We start from the raw sequence: 20,196 nt of genomic DNA on the forward strand, positions 1-20,196 counted from the left end.
TGGTGCACTTCTTTCTTTCCAGAGCTTGCAGAGTCACATGTATACTTTCCAATATTTGGCCTTAAATACACCAAGACCAGAGATCAGAAGAGGGGCTTCTTTTGAAACCAAAGGTAGCAGGTAGCCTAAAAGCGAAGTCTATATCACCCTCCCTTTCACAAGTACAAAAATGATGAGAACACATGCACTAGTAATGTACTTTGGAAACTTAAGTAGAATTGTACTCAAAATACTCAAGATGTTGTGCGAAAATGTAATATTTTGATTTAGAGATGTTTATTACAGTTCCTAATTGATATTTAATTAGAGAAAAAGCTAAACAATTAGTTTCTCTGACTCAACCTTTTCATTCAATAGATAATACATTTGGGAAAGTATTCTCTGGAGGAATCCTTTTGTAATGTGACATCGCATTTGTTTCATAAATTCTGGTTTTCACACATTAGGTTCAAGCCCTTATCATCACTCACCTAAAGCACTGTCACAGATTTCTGTGTCATCATTTCACTAGATGAAGTGTTTACTGAGTTCTCACTCTGTGCCCAACCCACGGCATATGTTATTCCTGTTTCCTGAATTATGAAGAAGAATGATCAAGCTGTCACTTCCTGCCAAGACCATCCATGTAACTCATAATAAATCAGCACATATTTATTCTTTGTGTAAGGCATATGGAAGATATAAGGGATTATATAATTATAATATGAGGTGCCCACCATCAGATAGAGGATTCGACTTAAAGACTCTCATGGGTGAAGTAGATGCCAATATTTATAAAAAGTCTGCTGACTATAGTTTTAAAAAGCCAATTCCCGAGACCCATGGTCTGGTCACTTACTGATATACCAAAAGAAGCAGAATATTTTAAATAGGTCTGGCCCAGGAAGCCTGGGTCTGAAAACAGCCGTGGAAATTCTTGGGGGAGGATTATAGACAGGAATCCTCCCACTCCATTCCATTTCATGCTCTTATTTTGTGATATTCTTAAATTTAAGTGAGAAAACTTAACAAGTTGTTTATAGTAACATGACTATTCAAATTGGTGTCATCTTTTTATTTGTTATAAGTGGTGCTCTGTCATGTTTTGTTTGACTCAACCACATTTGTTAAAAGTTCTATACCTCTTTAAAGAAAAATTTTAATGAACTTGAATCTGGTTTTCTGAGAAATTTTATGTCACTCCTTAAGATGAACTGGAGACATTCTGAAATACAAAACTCAGTGAACTAAAACATAAGCATACTGTCTGGGTGCCATGTTATTTAAATTGTCTTGATGTTGCTGATTGGGTTTGGACTTTAAATGACTTGGCTTTGATTTCTGTCCCACGTTTTCTCTCAAGTAACATTTTTAAAAGAAGCTGTTAATCAAGTTTGCTTTTAGAGAGAGACAGTTCTAATCAGTTTAAATAAAAACTGAGTTAGACCTGTCAGAAGTTGACTTGGGAACATCTTGTATCATCAGTCCTTTCCCCTTTGAAAATATATAAACATTTAGATACTGTGAGTCTCATAACAAGTACTTTAACCATGAGGGCCAACAGAAAATATTCATCTTGTTGGTCACCCCAAGAATTCCACAGATTTTGACCTTGTTCAAAGTCCAGGCACGTCTGATAGACATGTTTCCTCAAGTCCAGACATGTTTAAAAGGTGGTGAGGGCATGTTTCCTTGGAAGATGAGATGAGGGAAGAAAGAAAAGTGTCTTACTTTGCGTTTTTTGGCATGTCCGAGTTATGAGTCTCTGCACCACAATGTTGGGCCTTTCCTTTGTCATGGGTACCTCTGTGTCTATGGACCAGAGCCTGAGGGTTCTTTGAAATGGGCAGAGGGCCCAGATTGTGGCTTTTTAAATCATGTCCTCGCTCCCTCAAAAGACAACTGCTTCCTTTGCGCTATGGACCTTGGACATACTTGTTAGATCATGATCTAAAGAAGGAAATTGTAGATAATAATTAACATATCTTCCATTCCTTTATGACACATCCCAACTGATAATGTTAATAATTATTGTATAATATGACGTGTTTAGGACTATAGATTTTTATTTGTAATTTTTTTTAGTTTTTAAAAATGTATAAAGTAGAATGAACCTCATGCAGCTTAATTGTTTTAGTGACCCGGCTGCAGCAGTTAACAAGTAACTCACAGCCAGTCCTTCTTCATCCACATCCCCACTTACTCTGTACTCTTATAAGTTTCTATCACTGTAGATGTATTTTGCCTGTTCTCAAACTTTATATAAATGGAATTGGGCTGGGCGCAGTGACTGACACCTGTAATTGACGCCTGTAATCCCAGCACTTTAGGAGGCCGAGGCAGGTGGATCAGTTGAGCTCAGGAGTTCAAGACCAGCCTGGCGAACATGGTGAAATCCTATCTCTACTAAAAATACAGAAATTAGCTGGGCATGGTGGTGGACACCTGTAATCCCAGCTACTCAAGAGGCTGAGGCAGGAGAATCACTTGATCCCGGGAGGCAGAGGTTGCAGTGAGATGAGATCGCGCCACTACACTCCATCCTGGGCGACAGAGTGAGACTCTGTCTCGAATGAATGAAAGAATGGAATTGACAGTACATGCTCTTCTGTAACTGGCTTTTTTGTTCAATATAATGTCTGAGAGATTCACCTATGTTGTATCAGCAGTTTATTCCTTCCTGCTTTTCCACCACTGTATCCTCCAGTTCTGGCTCCTCAGCACCTCTTTTGACCAGTTTCTGAACACAGTCCTGAGCTCATCCCCTTCTGCCCTCCCAGTTACCCTCCTCTTTGTACATCTTCACTCCCCCTAGTTTCTCAACACTCCTCCTCTGTTTTGGAAATGCTCCAATGCCGACCATTTCTAAAACAACCCTCCTGCCCCTGAAAGTTTCTGTACAGTTCCGACTTGACTACACTGTCAAATTTTTCTAAATATTCCCATATAGTACTGCCTGCATCCCTGAATTAATAGTTCTGTGTTCAGCTCCTTCTCATTTGACCTCCATTCCCTTCATGCTGTGGAAACTACTCAGCAGTCCCCAGTAACTCCCAGTCATCAGTGAACTGTTCTTGCCCCCTACTTCCTTTTACCCCCGTAAAGTGACTAATAACTCCTCCCCCTGGTTTTATGAATAACAACTACTAGGTGGTTTCTTTTCTTCTTCTTCTTAATCATAAAATTATCTCATGTGGTTAAAGAGCATGGAATCTGGAGCCAGGCTGCCAGGATTAGAGTGCTTGCTCCTCGTTAACCTTCTCTCCGCCCTTGGCTGTGTTCTAAGTGTCTGCCTCCTTCAGTTCCCTTAATTCTAAACTAGGAAGAACAATAGGAATAACCTCATAGCATTGTTTTGAAAATTAATATCTGTAAAGCCCTTAGAACAATGCTTGGCAAGCATAAGTGCTATATAAGTATTAACTATTCCAAAAAATGAAAAGCTCACAACTACCAGAGTGCATTGAAAACAACACAAAAAAATCCCCTAAAATTCGTACAGCCTAGTAATAGCTACATTTTGAAGTACATTTTTCTACTATGTTTTCTGGGTATAATATGTTTTTCACTAAACTTATTTATACAGCATTAACTTGCCCTTCCTCCCTAACACTGCCTCTCTCTCCTGCCTTTTGTGAGGATGTTGCCCTGCCCAGGGTGGCTTCCCCAGCGCATCTCTGCCCCTTTGAAACTGCCCTACTATCCCTATCCAAGTGGGAAAGTCCAAAGCCATCCTCAGCTCTTTTCTTCATGAGTCCCTCAGAAATCAACAGCCATCTCTGGACTGTCACTCCCGTTCTACAAGAAGTCTTGTTCATTCTTACATTTCACAGCTCTCACATCTAGCTTTAAAAAAATATTTTTTTGCATTTTAATTGCTTCCATCTGTTTGAAATCTCATGCACTAACTCCTGATAATAATGATGTTTGATAGATGAACACTGGGTGGTTTCTATGTGCTGGCTCTTTTCTATATCATTTAATCATTACAGTCCTGTGAGATAGGCACTGTTGTTATGCTGTTTTACAGATAGAGAATCCGGGGCTTCAGGGAGAGTGATTTGTTCAATATTATACAACATTAAGTGGCAAAATCCAGATTGAACCCAGTTCCGTCTGACCCCAGTCCCTGACCATGTTGCCTACTCCTGAACCTTGTATGGAAATAGTTTACCTGGTCTTTCACTGCCTCCCATGTCTGTTCCACCCTGCATGGGAGGTTGCTCGCTCATTTTCCCCATGGTGTTCCTTTATGGCTGCCATTTTTTGCTTAGAAACCTTCGATGGCTCCTATTCTATATGAGAAAGTCAACTTTAATCTGCCCTCTACCGCTCCCCTCAGTAACCGTTTTGAAATTCTTCCCGCCCCCACTTGACAAGTTCCTGCCCTTCAAGGCTTGACCCATTTAAGACCTCTCTCCTCCATCTGTCTTCTGGCTGCTCAAGTCCTCACTGACCATCCTTTCTCTAAGCGCCTAATGCTTGCCTTTGGCATGTTTTACTGACCCACTTACATTCCTTATTTATGTGCAGGGCTCAGTCCATCATGCTGGAGTGGTAAGCCCTTTAACCGCCAGCCCAGTCGCCCACATTCATTGTTTGTTGGCGAAGCCCAGCCCCAGCTGGCGACTGCAAATGTCAGCGAGCTGCACACACTCTTCTCTGTCCTTTCTCAGCCTGTTTCTCTCCTCAATCCATTTCTCCTTCCCCTTCAAGAAGCTGACACAACTCAGTGCAGAGGAGTGGCTCCCTGGGAATTTCTCTTATTCTAAAATAGATGCAGCAGCATGTGCCTGTTGCCTCATTTCAACTCCCCCATTAGGTGGATAGGTATTTCTGTCTCTTTTTTTTTTTTTTTTCAAGTACATCCTAAGAAAGTGGATGAGCTCCTGTTTACTTAGCAATATTCGAAAGCATGCCCTCTTCTTAATGTGGGTCAGATGCTAGGCCTTTAAGACTAGAATCATAAATATCTGTGTTGTTCTTCTTTCTCTGATCTTCTGCTTTGTCAGCCTACCAGGAACTGGGGGTAGATTCGCAGCATTGTGGGCAACACTCAGGGTAAAGGATTCCATTTTGGACAATCTCCAGCCCTGCTCAGCCAGGGGAACAGGCAGAGGGTCAAAGGCAGTTCCTCCAGAAACACCGATGGGACAGATTCCCAGTTGGTCACATAGATACAAAGGAAGTTACAAGTTGTCTGGAAAGGGCCACAGACCACCGTCACAGATAAGAGGTAGAGCCCTCAACCAGGGAATTTGGAATATTCTGCCTCCTTTCTTGGACAGATTGATATTATGTCCCTTCCCAGGAATAACCTCCTTAAGATGTGGGATCTGTCTGTATATCCTCACTCTCAGCTTAGTCCTAGGATATTGCTAAGAATAAGGATCAATCTTGGTTTAAATAGACTGATGCTAATTTTCTTGATAGCTGGATCTTCCTTCTCTGGTGAAAAGCCCTAATTTAGAAATTGCCTCCTTTAAGTGGGGTGGTTCTTAAGCTTTAGGGAGCATAAAAATCACTCATAAGGATTGTTAAAACACAGACTGTGGATGGATGCAGTGGCTCACGCCTGTAATCCCAGCACTCTGGGAGGCCGAGGCAGGTGGATCACGAGGTCAGGGGATCGAGACCATCCTGGTGAAATCCCGTCTCTACTAAAATGCAAAAAGTTAGCTGGGTGTGGTGGCACACACCTGTAATCCCAGCTATTCGGGAGGCTGAGGCAGGGGAATCGCTTGAACCTGAGAGGTAAAGGTTGCAGTGAGCCGAGATCACACCATTGCACTCTAGCCTGGCAGAAAAAGCAAGACTCTGTCTCCAAAAACAAACAAAACCACACAGACTGACAGGGCCCACTCCCAGAGTTTCTGATTCCGTAGATCTGGGATGGGGTTTGTGGATTTGCAGTTCTAAGGGGGCTCCCAGACGATGCTCACGCTGGTGACTGGTATGACAGCATTGAGAACCACAGCTGTAGCGGAATTCCTCACTGGAGTCACTCCACTCTGGGGCTCCTTCTCTCACACATGCTCAGCACCTTGGGGTACTGCAAACTGTGTCCTGGATATGTTCTTATGTTTTTTGGAAATATTCTCTCACTTCATATAGTATTGTTTGGCCCTAAAAGCAATGACAGGACAGGAATTGTTTTCTTCTGCTTCCCTGATCATTCCCACTTCCTCTCTCCAGGCTCCAAAACTTTCTGAGGGATGCGGGAGGCCTGCAGTGTGGAATGATGGCTAGGAGCACCAGGCTTCATGTCAGCCCTGGTGCTTATTCACTAGGTATCCCTGAGAGCTTCACTGGGAAAATGGGTTCATAATACTAACTTTACCCTGGTTTTAAGAATATATTGTTAATCAAAATATAAAGACAAGGTTCAGAGCAATGTGTATAACATGCTCCCATTTGTATTTTTAAAGACAGACATAAGCATAATCATGTCTGTATATGCATGGGATGTCAGAAGGAAACATGAAAAGCTGATAACAGTTATTACGTAGGAAAGCCAGGAGTACCAGGGGACCTAGTTTTTGTTGTATAACCTTTTAGACTGTTTAAGTTTTTTGCTAAATGTGTGAATTCCTTTAAAATTTGAAAACTAGTTAATGAATAATAGTAATGCCTGTCTCAGGGATGTTGTGACGAGTAAATAGAAGAACTTTACCTAAAGCCCTTAACACAGTGCCCGGCACAGAACTTTACCTAAAGCCCTTAACACAGGGCCCGGCACAGAACTTCACCTAAAGCCCTTAACACAGGGCCCGGCACGGAACTTCACCTAAAGCCCTTAACACAGGGCCCAGCCCTCCAAATGTTAGCTTTTGTTTTCAGTGTTAAATAGTTGCTGAATTTATCCATGCATTTATTCGTTTACGGATAGGCACATGGGATATCTGGCTCTCCTAAGCCCGCCATGCATAGAAGCAAATCTTTTCTCAACCATTCTTGCTACACTAGGTAGAGAGTAAAACTTGTTTGCAAACGTCATTCTTAGTGTTGACTATAAACACACATCTGTGTGTTGCTGGATTCTGGCCCAGGAGAGCACAGAAGGGGCTAAGTTCCACACCTTCGTGGGTCCCCATCCGAGGGTACTCCCCATGGGCCTACTTCACCAGCTGCAAACTTATTTGGGGCACAGGATGAGGATGCATGGCACCATGACTCTTGGAATCTTGGTGCCACACAAGTGGCCGTCTCGTGCTGAGGGTGAATGTTCAGGGCACCAGCAACTGGCCCTAATGAAGTGCATGGAAACGTCCAGAGGTCCTCCTAGGCTTCTCAGAGCTGTGCAGGCCACCAAGTAGGTGAGCCATATATGGGCTCAAAACCGTCAGTATTTTGCAGGATACCTGTGGGAAGGAGCAGCAAGGTGTATCCTGTTTCTAAGAAAACAAACGCTGGGCACACAAACACCCAGGGTGCGAGGCTCACACTGGCTGATGTGTTGGTTGCTGTATCGCATGTCTTAATCTAATCCAGGTATTTATTGAGGCCACATTCTCCACATTAGTCAATATGAGAGAGAAGATGGCATGGGATAACTCATCTGCCTGATTAGGGCATGGCTTTGAAGTCAGATATCTGGGTTGAAATCCCCTTTCTGTCATGTAATAGCTGTATGCTCTTGGATAAATTATGTAACCGTCCTGAGCTTTTGGTCTCAGTAGGTATGATAAATCCAACTTCATTCCTGTAGTTGCAGAAAATATCAAATGAACCAATATCTGCATAGAGTTCTTGACACAGTAGCTGGCACATAGTAATGAATAAGTGTAGTTGCTATATTATTACTGAGCTTACAGTGGGAAGACAATATTTATACACAGTGAGCACTAAGTAACATACAATTAAGCATTGAAATAAATGGTGTTATAGACCTTTTTGAGAGCTTGATGGTAGCTAGCAATCCTCTCCTCCAGAAAACAAAAAGCAAAATGTAGGCACACACACCAAATTTTGCATACAGTTTTAGGGCATTAGTGCGCAAGTCCCCCTGCCTACCGTTTGCATTCGTGCCCCACCCCCAGGAGTCCTTGGAGAGACAGACCTTCCTTGGAAGAGGTGATGTGAACTAGGGCCTACAAAAGGAGAACTTAAATAGGTCAAGAGAAGAAGACAAAGAACTTGAGTGGAGGCTTGCAGGTGAGATTTGTAGACACAGCCCATGAAGCCAGGAAATGGGGTGGCACTCCCCTGACACTATGACAGTACAGCAGTACAGGTTCTGCACTGGGCCTCTGGAATCAGCCCGCCTGGTCTCAAATCCCAGCCAAGCAGCTTGCTAGCTGTTTGACACAAGACACTTATTTAACCTCTCTGTGCCTCAGTTTCTTCATTTGTAAAATGAGCATGAAAATAGAGCCTACCTCACAGGGCCATTTGAGGATTCAGTAGGGTAATGTATTGGCATTGACTGGCATATAGTAAACTCTGTGTAGAAATTAGCTGCTTTTATGATTAGGATTTTTACTGTGATGGCAAAAACATTAGAGAGGAGCTCAAGGGTGAAGTCAAGCCCTTTGGACTTTTCCTGGGGGACCAGGCTGAAAGGGGTACTATATCTGAGCATAGTGGTCAGGGTCGATCAGATTGGAGAAGGATGAGGGCCGGCCGCGAGTGCTGTCACAGGGCTCACGCAATAGTCCTAACCTGAGCTTCAGAGAGCCAAGACCCAGGTCAAATAGAAAACAGGAGAACATAGGAAATTTAAATGGGGGCGGGGGATGTCAAGATGTAGAATTCAAGAGGATTTTCAGAGTCCAGAGTCTCAGGTCACACTGTCTAATAAGACAGCCACTATCATGACCAAATTGAGTTGTGCTATAAGTATAAAATACATATCAGGTCTCACAGGTTTAGTACAAAAAACATTTCAATCATGTTTACAATGATTACATGTCAGGTTTTTTTCATATTGGGTGAAATAAAATAAAATTAATTTCACAGTTTGTTTGTTTTTTTCTTTTGAGACAGAGTCTTGCTTTATCTCCGGGCACCAGGCTGGAGTGCAGTGGCGTGATCTTGGTACACTGCAACCTCCATCTCCCGGGTTCAAGCAGTTCTCCTCCCTCAGCCTCCCGAGTAGCTGGGACTACATTTCACATTTTTTTAATGTGGCTATTAAAACATTTTAAATCACATAGGTGGGTCACATTTTCATGAGAGCAGAGATGGCCTGAGGAGTTAGAAGGAGGGCAGAAGCAAAAGGAGGCCTCTGTGACCAGGACCGTGGTGTTTCCTTGGGTTCTACCTGTGTTGTGTTGGAAGCAACTGGGAAGCATTCAAGCATAAAATTAAATAGGCTGTCATTTACGCATTGGAATTCAGGTGAAGGGTCGAGGCTGTATGTGAAGTGGGTTGGTCATAGCTGAAGTCATAGGGTGGAGAGAGCATCGTCTGCCTTTCCTGAGGACCAGTACATGTCAGGCACATGCTGAGTAACTTGTATGTGCTCTCTCAGTTCATCCTGGTAACAACTCTTTGAGGTAAGTACTGTTGTTATTCCTTCCCATTTTCCAAATGAGCAAGTGAGGCCCAGAGAAGTAAAGCAACTTGGGGTCGTAAGTGATGACCCAGTATTTGAATTCATCTGGCTATAAAAGCCCATGTTCACTCTGCTAGAGTTCCAGCCCCTGAGAATACCTAGTCAGAAGGCGCGAGAGCTGTACCCAAGGAATACCACTGGATAGGGCAAGAACAGGAGACTCTAGCATCACTGAAGCCAGGGAGGAGACGCTTTCCAGAAAGCAGTGGCTGTTAGGAAAGCAAATTTAGGCTTTTGTAGCAAAAAAGTATGTTACATGGTAGGAAAAATTTCAAGCTGAAGAACATTTAATCCTGTAGGTTAAGGTCATTAAAAGGAGTTAGAATTTTTAGAGTTTAGTCAGAGCTTTGAAAAGTTAAGCACAGAAAAAAGTAGTGTCTTTTCTTGTTGTTGTTTTGTTTTTTTGTTTTGAGACAGAGTTTCACGCTATCTCCCAGACCAGAGTGCAATGGTGCGATCTCGGCTCACTGCAACCTCCGTCTCCCAGGTTCAAGGGATCCTCCTGCCTCGGCCTCCCAAGTAGCTGGGACTACAGGCATGCACCACCACACCCAGCTAATTTTTCTATTTTTAGTAGAGATAGGATTTGGCCATGTTGGGCAGACTGGTCTTAAACTCCTGACCTCAAGTGATCTGCCTGCCTCATCCTCCCAAAGTGCTGGGATTACAGGCATGAGCCACCACACCCGGCCAGGTAGTGTACTTTTAAATTGACATGTTTTAATCCCCAGGCAGAAGTAAACATGGGTGGGATCAAGAGGCAGAGACTCTGATCATACTATAGCTGTTTCTTGAGAGGACCCATATCAGAATCATCTAGGAGGCCGTTGAATACAGATCTGTGAGCCATTCCCAGGTCCTACTGAATCAGGTTTTCTTAAACAAGTTCCCCCGGTGTTCTAGACATACAGTGAAGTGAGGAACTCACTGCCCAGGCTCTGCAGCTCACTCTCCTCTGGGTTTATTGCCGAAGATTGGCTCATTCTCATGGATCCTTGCCAGCTTCTCTCGGGCACAGGAGAATTGTCTCGTGTCTTTAGCAATAGGCCTATCTAGAATCTGGGGCAGTCGTTCTTATAAATAAGAACAATCGATTCTCCTTCACGTAGGTCTTCTGGCAAAGCCACTTAGCACCACACTTCTGGGGACCACCTGTCTAAATGACATTGCTATGGGGACCACCTGTCTGAATAAGCAGCAGCCCCTGAATGGAGACCATGTCTTCTTTATTCAGTGATTCTGGCTGATCCTTGCCTCTCTTTTCTCCCATCCCCCTCCTTGGATTCTTGCTGTTCAGAGGCAAGCAGCAAAGGGTGGCAAGTAAGACGATAATCTTGAAAGTCAGGTAGCTCTCTGAGTCCCAACTCTGCCATGTAAAGCTGTGTGATCTTGGGCAAGAATTTTTTTAACCTCTCTCTGCTTCATCTGTCCAACAGAAGTGATAGAAGGATTCATCTTTTAGAGATGTTGAGAGACTTAAATGCAATGATGCATGGAATTTACTTCCCTGGCCCAGACTCAGCACTCAGTGAATGGTGGTAATTGTCAAAATTAATCATTATAACTTATTATCTTTATTATTATTATTCAGAGACATGTACCCTGGATGGCAGGTAAAATCAACTAATGAAAGACACCAGACAGGGACCTCAAAAGGATTTCCAAATCTGAAAGGCTGCTGCTGTTACAGAATGTGCTCTGTTGAGGTTTTCAGAGGGCAGTTTTCTAATTCTTTCTCATTCTGCTGATTCTGAACCTATGTTAACTTCTCTTTGAAAAGCTCTGGACACTCTGTCTCCCACCCCAAACCACATTTCCCTCCTCTCTACACAGCCCCTCCTCATCTCTCCCCCTCATTTGCTCCCCTGTAAGTAAGCAACATGTTCTCTTTTGCTCTCTGCCCTCATAGCTGTGCAGGACCAGGGCAGCACTTGCAGCTGGCCACAGGTTCAAGCGCCCTGGCCTAATGACCTGCAACTTTGGGAAGAAGGAGAAAGAATTTTGTGTCTTAACTTCTTCCTGTCTTCAAGTCTTAAGAGTTTGGGATGTCCAGCAATGATGGTGTGGTAGTAATCCAAATAATAGCTAATATTTATAAGTTATTTGCAGTTTACAAAGCAACAGATTAACAATTGTGGATCAGCCAAGGTTCAGTTACAGCAAACAGAAGGTGCTCTTGGCAAAGTTCCAGAATGAGCTTCAATACAGAGAATTGAGGTACTTGCATAATCACTGGAAGGGCTGGAAGAGCAGGCTCATGATACTGTCCCCAGGAACAACTCACAGACACCGCTGCAGAAGTGGCCACAGGTACCTGGCAGGGAGTAGAGAGTCAAGAGGCTACTGCAGCCATGCAGCTTCTCAGTCCTGTGTTGCTAGTGGCTGGACACTGTGACGCCTCCACTTCCCCTAAGAGCAGCTTGAGCACCACCCTGCTTGTCAGCAGAAATAAGCCAAGCCACAAGAAACTGGCCTCACTTGTAACTGCCGATCTCTCCTAAATGCATTGAATTGGCAGAGAGTGCATCATCCGGAGCCCTGGCATCAAGAGAATCAGGGTGTGCTGGTGTGCTAGGAATGCCACAACAAACTGCCACAGGCCAGGGGGCTTCAACAACAGAAATGAATTCTCCCACATTTCTGGAAGCTAGAAGTCTGAGATCAAGGCATTGACAGCGTTAGCTTCTTCCGAGGCCTCGCTCTTCGATTTATTAATAGATGGTCGTTTTCTCCCTCTGTGTTCGCATGGTCTTCCCTCTGTACCCATCTATGTCCAGATTTCTCCTCATAAGGATGCCAGTCATTTTGGATTAAGGTCCGCTTATGACCTCATTTTAATTTGATTACCTCCTTAACGAACCTGTCTCTAAGTAGCGAATTACTGGGAGTTAGGACCTCAACATATAACTTTTGGGGGACACAGTTCAGCCCATCACACTGGAAGATGTAGTTTTCCACGTCCCAGCCCCGCAATCCAGTGAGGCATGCTAGGAGGAAGGTAGAGCTGCTGCCTGGCTCCAGTCCATTGAGGAATGCAAAATTCTGGGTGTACTTCACACAGTGTATAAGAGGATGCAGGCTGGGCACGGTGGCTCACCCCTGTAATCCCAGCACTTTGGGAGGCTGAAGCGGGTGGATCGCTTGAGGTCAGGAGTTCAAGACAGCCTGCCCAACATGGTGAAACCCTGTCTCTACTAAAAATACAAAAATTAGTCAGGCATGGTAGCACACACCTGTAATCCCAGCTACTTGGGAGGCTGAGGCAGAAGAATCGCTTGAGCCTGGGAGGTGGAGGTTGCAGTGAGCCGAGATCATGCCACTGCACTCCAGCCTGGGCAACAGAGCGAGACTCTGTCTCAAAAAAAAAAAAAAAAAAAAAAAAAAAAAAAAGAATGCAGGTACTAAACACTCAGAAACTAAGTATCCTTCATATTGATTATACTCACATACTTATTTTATCTGATGCTCTTTAATAGTCCTTTGAGACAGGAAAGTATTGTTATCCCCATTTTTCCCATGAGTAAACTGAGGCTTAAATAGGTTACCAGTCCTCTCCCAAGGCCTTAGATCTGGGAAGTGGCAGGGCAGGAGTGAGCCCAGATGCCCCCGGCAAATCCTTGAATGTGTCCCTGGAACTAAATATCCAAGGCATAGTGTAAAGGCAGTGCCGTAAGTTCAAATAGAGGGTCTGGCAAGTGCTTGAGGAGCAGCTGCTGCTCAGATCCAGCCCAGTTATATAGAGTTTTCTGATTTTTCCAGAAGTCTTCCTTTTAAAGTGAAGTCTGTCCACTTTTTAACTGTTGACATTCAATTTAAAGGCAAAACACACAATTGAGTTAGCACTGTGTGGGGCCCAACCAAACACATCTGCAGCCCGGATTGAGCCTGCAGGCTTTGATATAAATAAGAAGTACTCATGAAAATAGAAGAACTACTCTTAAGAACCTAACTCTGCATTACCTGCCTTCTCACTTAGGCCACGTTAGAAAGCTCTTGCCACCTGGTCACATAAGCTTGAAATTCTTCTGTTGCTTCCTAAGTCTTTCTCATTTTCCAGCAAGCACATGTTTTTTATCTTGTTAGTGAGCCTAGGGGACCAGCATTTAGTAAACATTTGTATGTGTGAGGTGCATTATGTGCAAGGGAAGGTGCTTCTATTCTCTCCTGACAACCCTGTGAGGTCAGCATCGTAGTCCTTCTTTTTTACAGAAAAAGAGGCAGATAAAGAGCTAGAGGAAGGCATTTAAAGTTGAAGGCAAGGGGCCGGGCACCATGGCTCATGCCTGTAATCCCAGCACTTTGGGAGGCTGAGGCAGGTAGATCACCTGAGATCAGGAGTTCAAGACCAGCCTGGTCAACATGGTGAAACCCCATCTCTATTACAAATACAAAAATTAGCCGGGTGTTGTGGTGGGCACCTGTAATCTCAGCTACTTGGGAGGCTGAGGCAGGAGAATCTCTTGAACCCAGCAGGGGGAGGTTGCAGTGAACCGAGATCATGCCATTGCCCTCCACAGAGCGAAACTCCGTCTCAAAATAAAAAAGGAAGTTGAAGGCAACACCAGGGAGTAAGTGGAAGTCAGTGGCTTTTTTTTTTTTCTTTTAACCTGCTCTTTTATTACAGCAACAGCGGTGTTTGCTCATGAAAGTTGGCTTCACTCCATGGATTCAATTACTGGCCAGGCTGTAAATGACTCATGATTCACACCCTGGGGCTTCCTGGTGCCTTCCTCCCAGAGTGGGCTCTGTGACACTCTTTCCATCCCCACCCTGCTCTCCCGCTTCAGGCCCCTTTTGACAAATATGAAAATACCCGTATTTCCTTAGTGGATCATCATGTTCCCCGGAATTTCAAGGAACCTGAGAATTCAGATGAACCACAGCATTAAAACCAATGTGAAATATTTGAATAGCTAAATACATGTGTTTATTCAAATCTGTTACCCATATGCAAAAATGAAAGCAAGGCTGCAGAAGCGCTAGCCAGAGTGTTACCAGACCGGCGGTCTGCACAGGCATGCACCGGCCTTGGCCCTTCTGGGTGGTATAGAATACTTGGTGGCTCAGGATCTCCAGATCAGTCCTTGTCTAAGAGCAAAAACATTCTTGCTTAGCTTATATACAGGAGACAGGAGGTATTACACAAACACGAGGCAGTCAGCAAGCCCCGTTCTTTAGGTCACAGTGTATCAGTGACCCCTGATTAAGAACCACATGGTAGACGGGCATGGTGGCTCATGCCTGTAATCCCAGCACTTTGGGAGGCCCACGTGGGTTGATCACCTGAGGTCAGGAGTGTGAGACCAGCCTGGTCAACATGGTGAAACCCCATCTCTACTACAAATACAAAAATGAGCTGAGCATGGTGGCGGGTACCTGACTCCATCTCAAAAAAAGAAAAAAAAAAAGAACCACATGGTGGAACATTCAGTGATGCCCTAAGTGTTTATGAATCAAACTAATTGGAATTAATCCTTTCCTTGGTACAGTGAGAAAGGTGGCTTCTGGAGTAAAGAGGCTTATGAGCTGGATTAACTTTTTTTTTTTTTTTTAGATGGGTTCTCGCCCTGTTGCCCAGGCTGGAGTACAATGGTACGATCACGGCTCACTGCAGCCTCAACCACCTGGGCTCAAGCTGTTCTCCCACTTCAGCCTCCTGAGTAGCTAGGACTACAGACATGTGCCACCACTCCTTTTGTTATTATTTGTAGAGACGAGTTTTCACTCTGTTGCCCAGGCTGGTCTCAAACTCCTGGACTCAAGCGTTCCTCCTGCCTCGGCCTCCCAAAGTGCTAGGATTACAGGTGTGAGCATCGTGCCCAGCCTGGATTAACTTCTGAAGCAAGATGTTCTAACTTAGATTGCCTCATCTACTAATATGCCATTCAGGATTATAGTGAGGCTTCTTGGAATAATGCATATGTAAGCAACATGTGTGCTCACAGGTTCCATACAGATATCAGGTGCTGTTTGCCTTGGAAGCTATTCTTGGTGTAAGAATAAAGCAAGCTTTTTATCTACCTAGTAAAACAAACAGCCAGACATCCTCGCCACTGAGGGAAGACCAAAGAAAACCCTCCAAAGGCATGGAGATATTTGGAGATGTTTGTTTCCCCAGACTTTCTATCTTGACCTGCACAGCCCAGCTGTTGAGGCGGTGCAGAGCAGCTGCAAGTCGGAAGGAAGTCCTTAGCTGGACCTCCAGCTCCTGTAAACACCTCTGCCTCTCAGGGATCACACAGTGGCCCTTTTTGTGCAGACATGTGGCAACTCAGCAGACCAGAGTCTCCTTAACTTGAAACAGTATAATTTTGATCTGCTTTCTCCATAGGAAGAATGTTATAATCAGAGATTCTCTTCTTTTCCAGTGGCCCAGTGTACAGCTTTTTCTCAGAATGACCATGAAGGAGTTCAGGAAATGCCACCCAAAATATAACAGTTTGGTGTGCTGATTACTTTGAACTGAGGGCACTTGGGGCACAGCAGATGTAGGCAGAGGCATTCTCTGAGTTCCCCTTATCAGCCTAAAGACAGATCCTCCAAAAGGAACTCAGTTGTCAAGAGTCTTCTCCCGGAAATCTTATCAACTGGGAAAGATTAACTTGGATCCCAAGAGGGGAGACTGGAGGTGACACCACACCCAGACAGACTGTCACCTCTTCTTCCCAGGGCTGCTGTGGGACAACTTGTATTAACTGAGAGACTTTGTGTGTGCATGATGAAACCACCTTTATTCACCATATATTTCTTCACCTCACCTCCTGTAACTCATTTTGCCACCACCCCCCAGAAACCATGAACCCCCATTCTTTTCTGTAGCTCAGGATCCTATGTGAGCTTTCATCATCGGACCCGTTTGAGTCTCATATTTTGTGGCACTCCTATGCGTACATACATAATTAAATACGATTTACCTCCTGTCACTGTTTATGTGTCAGGTTAATTCATAGCCCAGCCACAGAACTGAGAAAGGTAGAGGGAAGTCATTTTTTATTCCCTTACAATCACAGTTACCCCCATTGAATCAACTTCCCAAAGTGATTGCTATACAGTACTCATAGAAAGTTGTTTGTGTTGAATAAATCTATGAAGGTGTAAAAATTACCTATCTCCCAAACTTTAATTTGTATTCTGGGTGAGGCTGTCCATATGTGTACCAGCAGATGGGAAAGGACTTTCAGAAGAGAAATTGCATTTGAGTTAGGAGCCTGAGAGGGGTAGCAGAGCAGGAGGAGGGGCTAGGCGATGCCTGAAGCAGAAGAAGGTGTCTGATGGCTTGTTTACTGTTGCCTCTGTGGGGGCGGGAGCTGTGTGCCTGTCCTACCCATTTATTCCCAACATATTGTACCTAGTAGCAGTAGCACTCAATTACAAATGTGTTGCGTGGACTTTGTAGAGCCTGGGAGCAGCAGGAATACCCCATCGGGAGGGAGCAGGGAGCCTCTGAGTGACAAGGTTGGAGAAAGCTGAAGGAGCAGGTCAGAACATAGATACCAGAATGAGGGAAAGCTGCAAGAAGCCGGAGCTGGCAAGCATCGTGAATTGCTGGCTGTTTTTAATCGACTATAATAAAGTCAGGAAGTAAGAAAGACCTTCATGTACTAAATGCTGAGTGTCTCGCCAACTTTACAGGGACCTACCCAAGCATTTTATAAATATTAATAGAGTCTGACTGTGGATTGCTTGCCAGTGGCCATGCCAGGTGAGAGCAATTACTGGTCCAGTCCTGATACGTGTGAACTGTTCTGCAGTTACCAGAAAACTTGCTCAGGACTGGGAAACTTTATGCCCCGAAGGTTGGGAAGAAGACAATGCTTGACCTTATCCTCATGCAAAGGGAGCATTTAGAAGGTCCTTAGGGTGCAGCCTGGAAACCACAGGTCACTGAGAAAGGGTGTCATGTTTGCATTCAGGAGTCTGGGGGCCTCAGAACCAGCACCAGCTGGAAGGGGAGCCCAGTTTGACTTGCTGCAGGGAACAAAATATATATCCAACTTGCTGTGAGTCAGAGTCCTGCACACTGTTCAGTGTTTGGTTGCCCACATCCTCAGTTGCATTTCAGAGCCTCTGTTAGTAAGTGCTGGCCTGGGAGCCCAGAAGGGGGTTGGGCCAGCCCACTGGGTGTGAGCAGAATCAAAAGAAACCTTAGGCCTCTCCGCTGGGTGGGGCAGGGATGACTGAGGAATCTGAGGAAGACATAGCTACTCCAGGACTGTGTTGAAACGAACTTGTCCAGGGCTTAGCACAAGGCAAGGCCACCCTGCCCTGCCACACGCTTTATCCTCCCAGCTTCCTTACTGCTAGAGCTTCCTTATTCCTAGGGAAAATCCTCTGATGACTGCCACTAGTCTTTGCATTCACCTCTGACACTAGGGCTGCAAATTGCCTAGGGACTCTAAAAAGGGTTGGTGCCCATAGCCCCACCCAGACCCACTCAATCAAAACCTTTGGGGCTCATCGACAAGGTGTGGGGGAGGTACAGAACAGACAGGTAAACAGGGAATTGCAATTCTCTGTGCTGTACGTGACCCCTGAGGATAAAAATACCAGCAGCTGCAGTTTATGGAATGCCTTGGTCCTACATGAAACATTTGATGTGCAACAGCAAATTGAGTGCCCCCAAAAAATCCTTTGGAATGTGAAGGTTGCTGATTAGGCTGATTTCAGAATTCTGCACACAGTTAAAAGCACAATTTTATTTGTGTGTTTGACCCAACACTTCCTCTAACTGCAGAGGCTACAAGCCCTACCTAAGTCCTGGAACTCGGCCTTTGGGAATATTCGAAGTCTGGTTAAAACTCAGTGTGGAACATCGTGGTGCCCACATGATGGATGTCCTGGAGTCTGTGGGTTGCTGGTGTTTTCTGCAGCCTTGTCGGGTCTCAGCCTTTATGGTAGAATTGCGTTATGCAGCTGCGGCCTCTCCAAAAGGTTGAGTCAGCCTGGGTTTGCTGCTGGCGCCATGGAGCCCTAAGACTTTGCTGAGCCCTCACATAGTGCTGGGGAGGCACACCTACTGTCCACCTGTTCTCATGAGTCATAAAACTGCCACACTGCTGCCAGGCCTGCCAGCCCTACATTTTCCTCCAGTTGCCACCCGGCTGAGAATGAACTTAGCCATATATGTCTGGGCACCAGGCAGCACTTTTCCCCCAGCCTGTCTTCCCCTTGAAATGTGCTATTGGACAACCAGTTTGTAACTCAAGGGTCAGGATGTTTCCATTGCTTTATACCAGGTGGCTAAGGAGAGAGAGCAGCAGGGCAGCCTAGAGGCCAACAGCTCAGGCCAGAGAAGAGAATCAATCCACAAACATGTGAGTAACAGGATTAGCAAGGGGCCAGGTCATCATGATGAGACCAGGGAGAGGTCAAAGGAGGGAATAATAAATAAAGTTTCATTCATTATTTCAGACTGTAGGCTACTCATGTGTCCCATTTGACATTTACTGTGGATCTGTCACCGAGAGTCTCCACTGAAAGGTTTCACTTTTTCATAAATAAAGACTTCCTTATGTGTTAGAACTTTCAAAACAATTTCACATCATGATAGTACCTAAAAATAAGCACCCTTTATTCAAAGTTCTCTAGAGGAGCTCTTCTCATTTTCTGTTGCCAGGACTTCGGTGAGCCTAAAAGTTGGGTGCAAGAACCCAAAATAAAATCAAACCTTCTGTTAAAGTAGGTAGCAGTAATATTAAACTGACATGTAATGTGCCCTCCCATAGCAAATGCTCCCTTTGCCACAGGTCCCCTAACTACTACAAATGTTTATGAATTTGTTTCCTCTTCGGAAATCCTAGAAAAGCCTAGCTTTATGTCGTATGTTGGGGTCCATCGATTAAACTGCTAGTGCTGGGTTTCTGCAAACTAAAGATTTATGTAGGTGCTCAAACGGATGACAAGCTTAGATACCTAGGTCACCATTCAAATTGCTAAGGGGCATTTTAGTAGCTGTCCCCAAGAAGCTGTGATAACTGGGAAAATTCATCCATTTCCCTTGAAGTAGAACATATTGTTATGAATGTTTAAATAACTGAAAGATGCCTGTTACTTGTCTTTAAAAAGACTTCTCCTCAGATTTCAGGTAAAAACATAATCGAAGATGTCCAGCAAAACAGCAAGCACCAACAACATAGCCCAGGCAAGGAGAACTGTGCAGCAGCTAAGATTAGAAGCCTCCATTGAAAGAATAAAGGTAAGAAGCCCTGACTGGATAACATGGACTTTCTGCTCAGTTCCCCAGCTTCTTGGAGGCCAGGCCACATGTCAGAGAAGATAATACCATTTAATGCCGCTTGCTTCCAGAATTTTCCCAGAGCAGGCTGAGTCTCCAAATTTTAACTTCCATTTTCCTATCTAGCATGGGCCTCACTTCAAAAGCGTCTGCATTAGCCCCTCTGTTTGTAAAAAAACCCTGGACAGGATTTCCCAAGGACCTGTCCTCCCTGAATGAACACAGTCAAGTCCATCCATCTCTGTGTTCTAAAGTAGGACAGGGGTTCCAAGTAGACTTCATAAACACCCTAGTCATTCCTCTGGAATTCAAGTGTTCTAGAGTTATCAGTGCAGCTGAGGCAGTTTTGCATAACCAGTCAACAGTCTAGGCTTCGTTTTTAGGGAAATGAAGCTTTTAAATGTGTTTGGCCCTCAGTGAGCGTTTT

General features: G+C 44.5%; 1 protein-coding gene across 2 annotated transcripts in view; it reads left to right on the plus strand.

The window, feature by feature from the left end:
- The window catches only part of GNG12 (G protein subunit gamma 12), a 133,142-nt gene that overhangs the window by 107,674 nt on the left and 5,272 nt on the right, over positions 1–20,196 (plus strand). For both annotated transcript variants that reach the window (XM_017532249.2, XM_017532258.2), the window contains exon 3: positions 19,613–19,730. In XM_017532249.2, the coding sequence (XP_017387738.1) occupies positions 19,638–19,730 (93 nt within the window). In that variant the 5' untranslated portion in view covers positions 19,613–19,637. The remainder of the gene's footprint in view (positions 1–19,612; positions 19,731–20,196) is intronic.

Source organism: Cebus imitator, unplaced genomic scaffold, assembly GCF_001604975.1.
Source record: "Cebus imitator isolate Cc_AM_T3 unplaced genomic scaffold, Cebus_imitator-1.0 Scaffold3, whole genome shotgun sequence".
In the NCBI taxonomy this organism is placed as follows: domain Eukaryota; kingdom Metazoa; phylum Chordata; class Mammalia; order Primates; family Cebidae; genus Cebus; species Cebus imitator.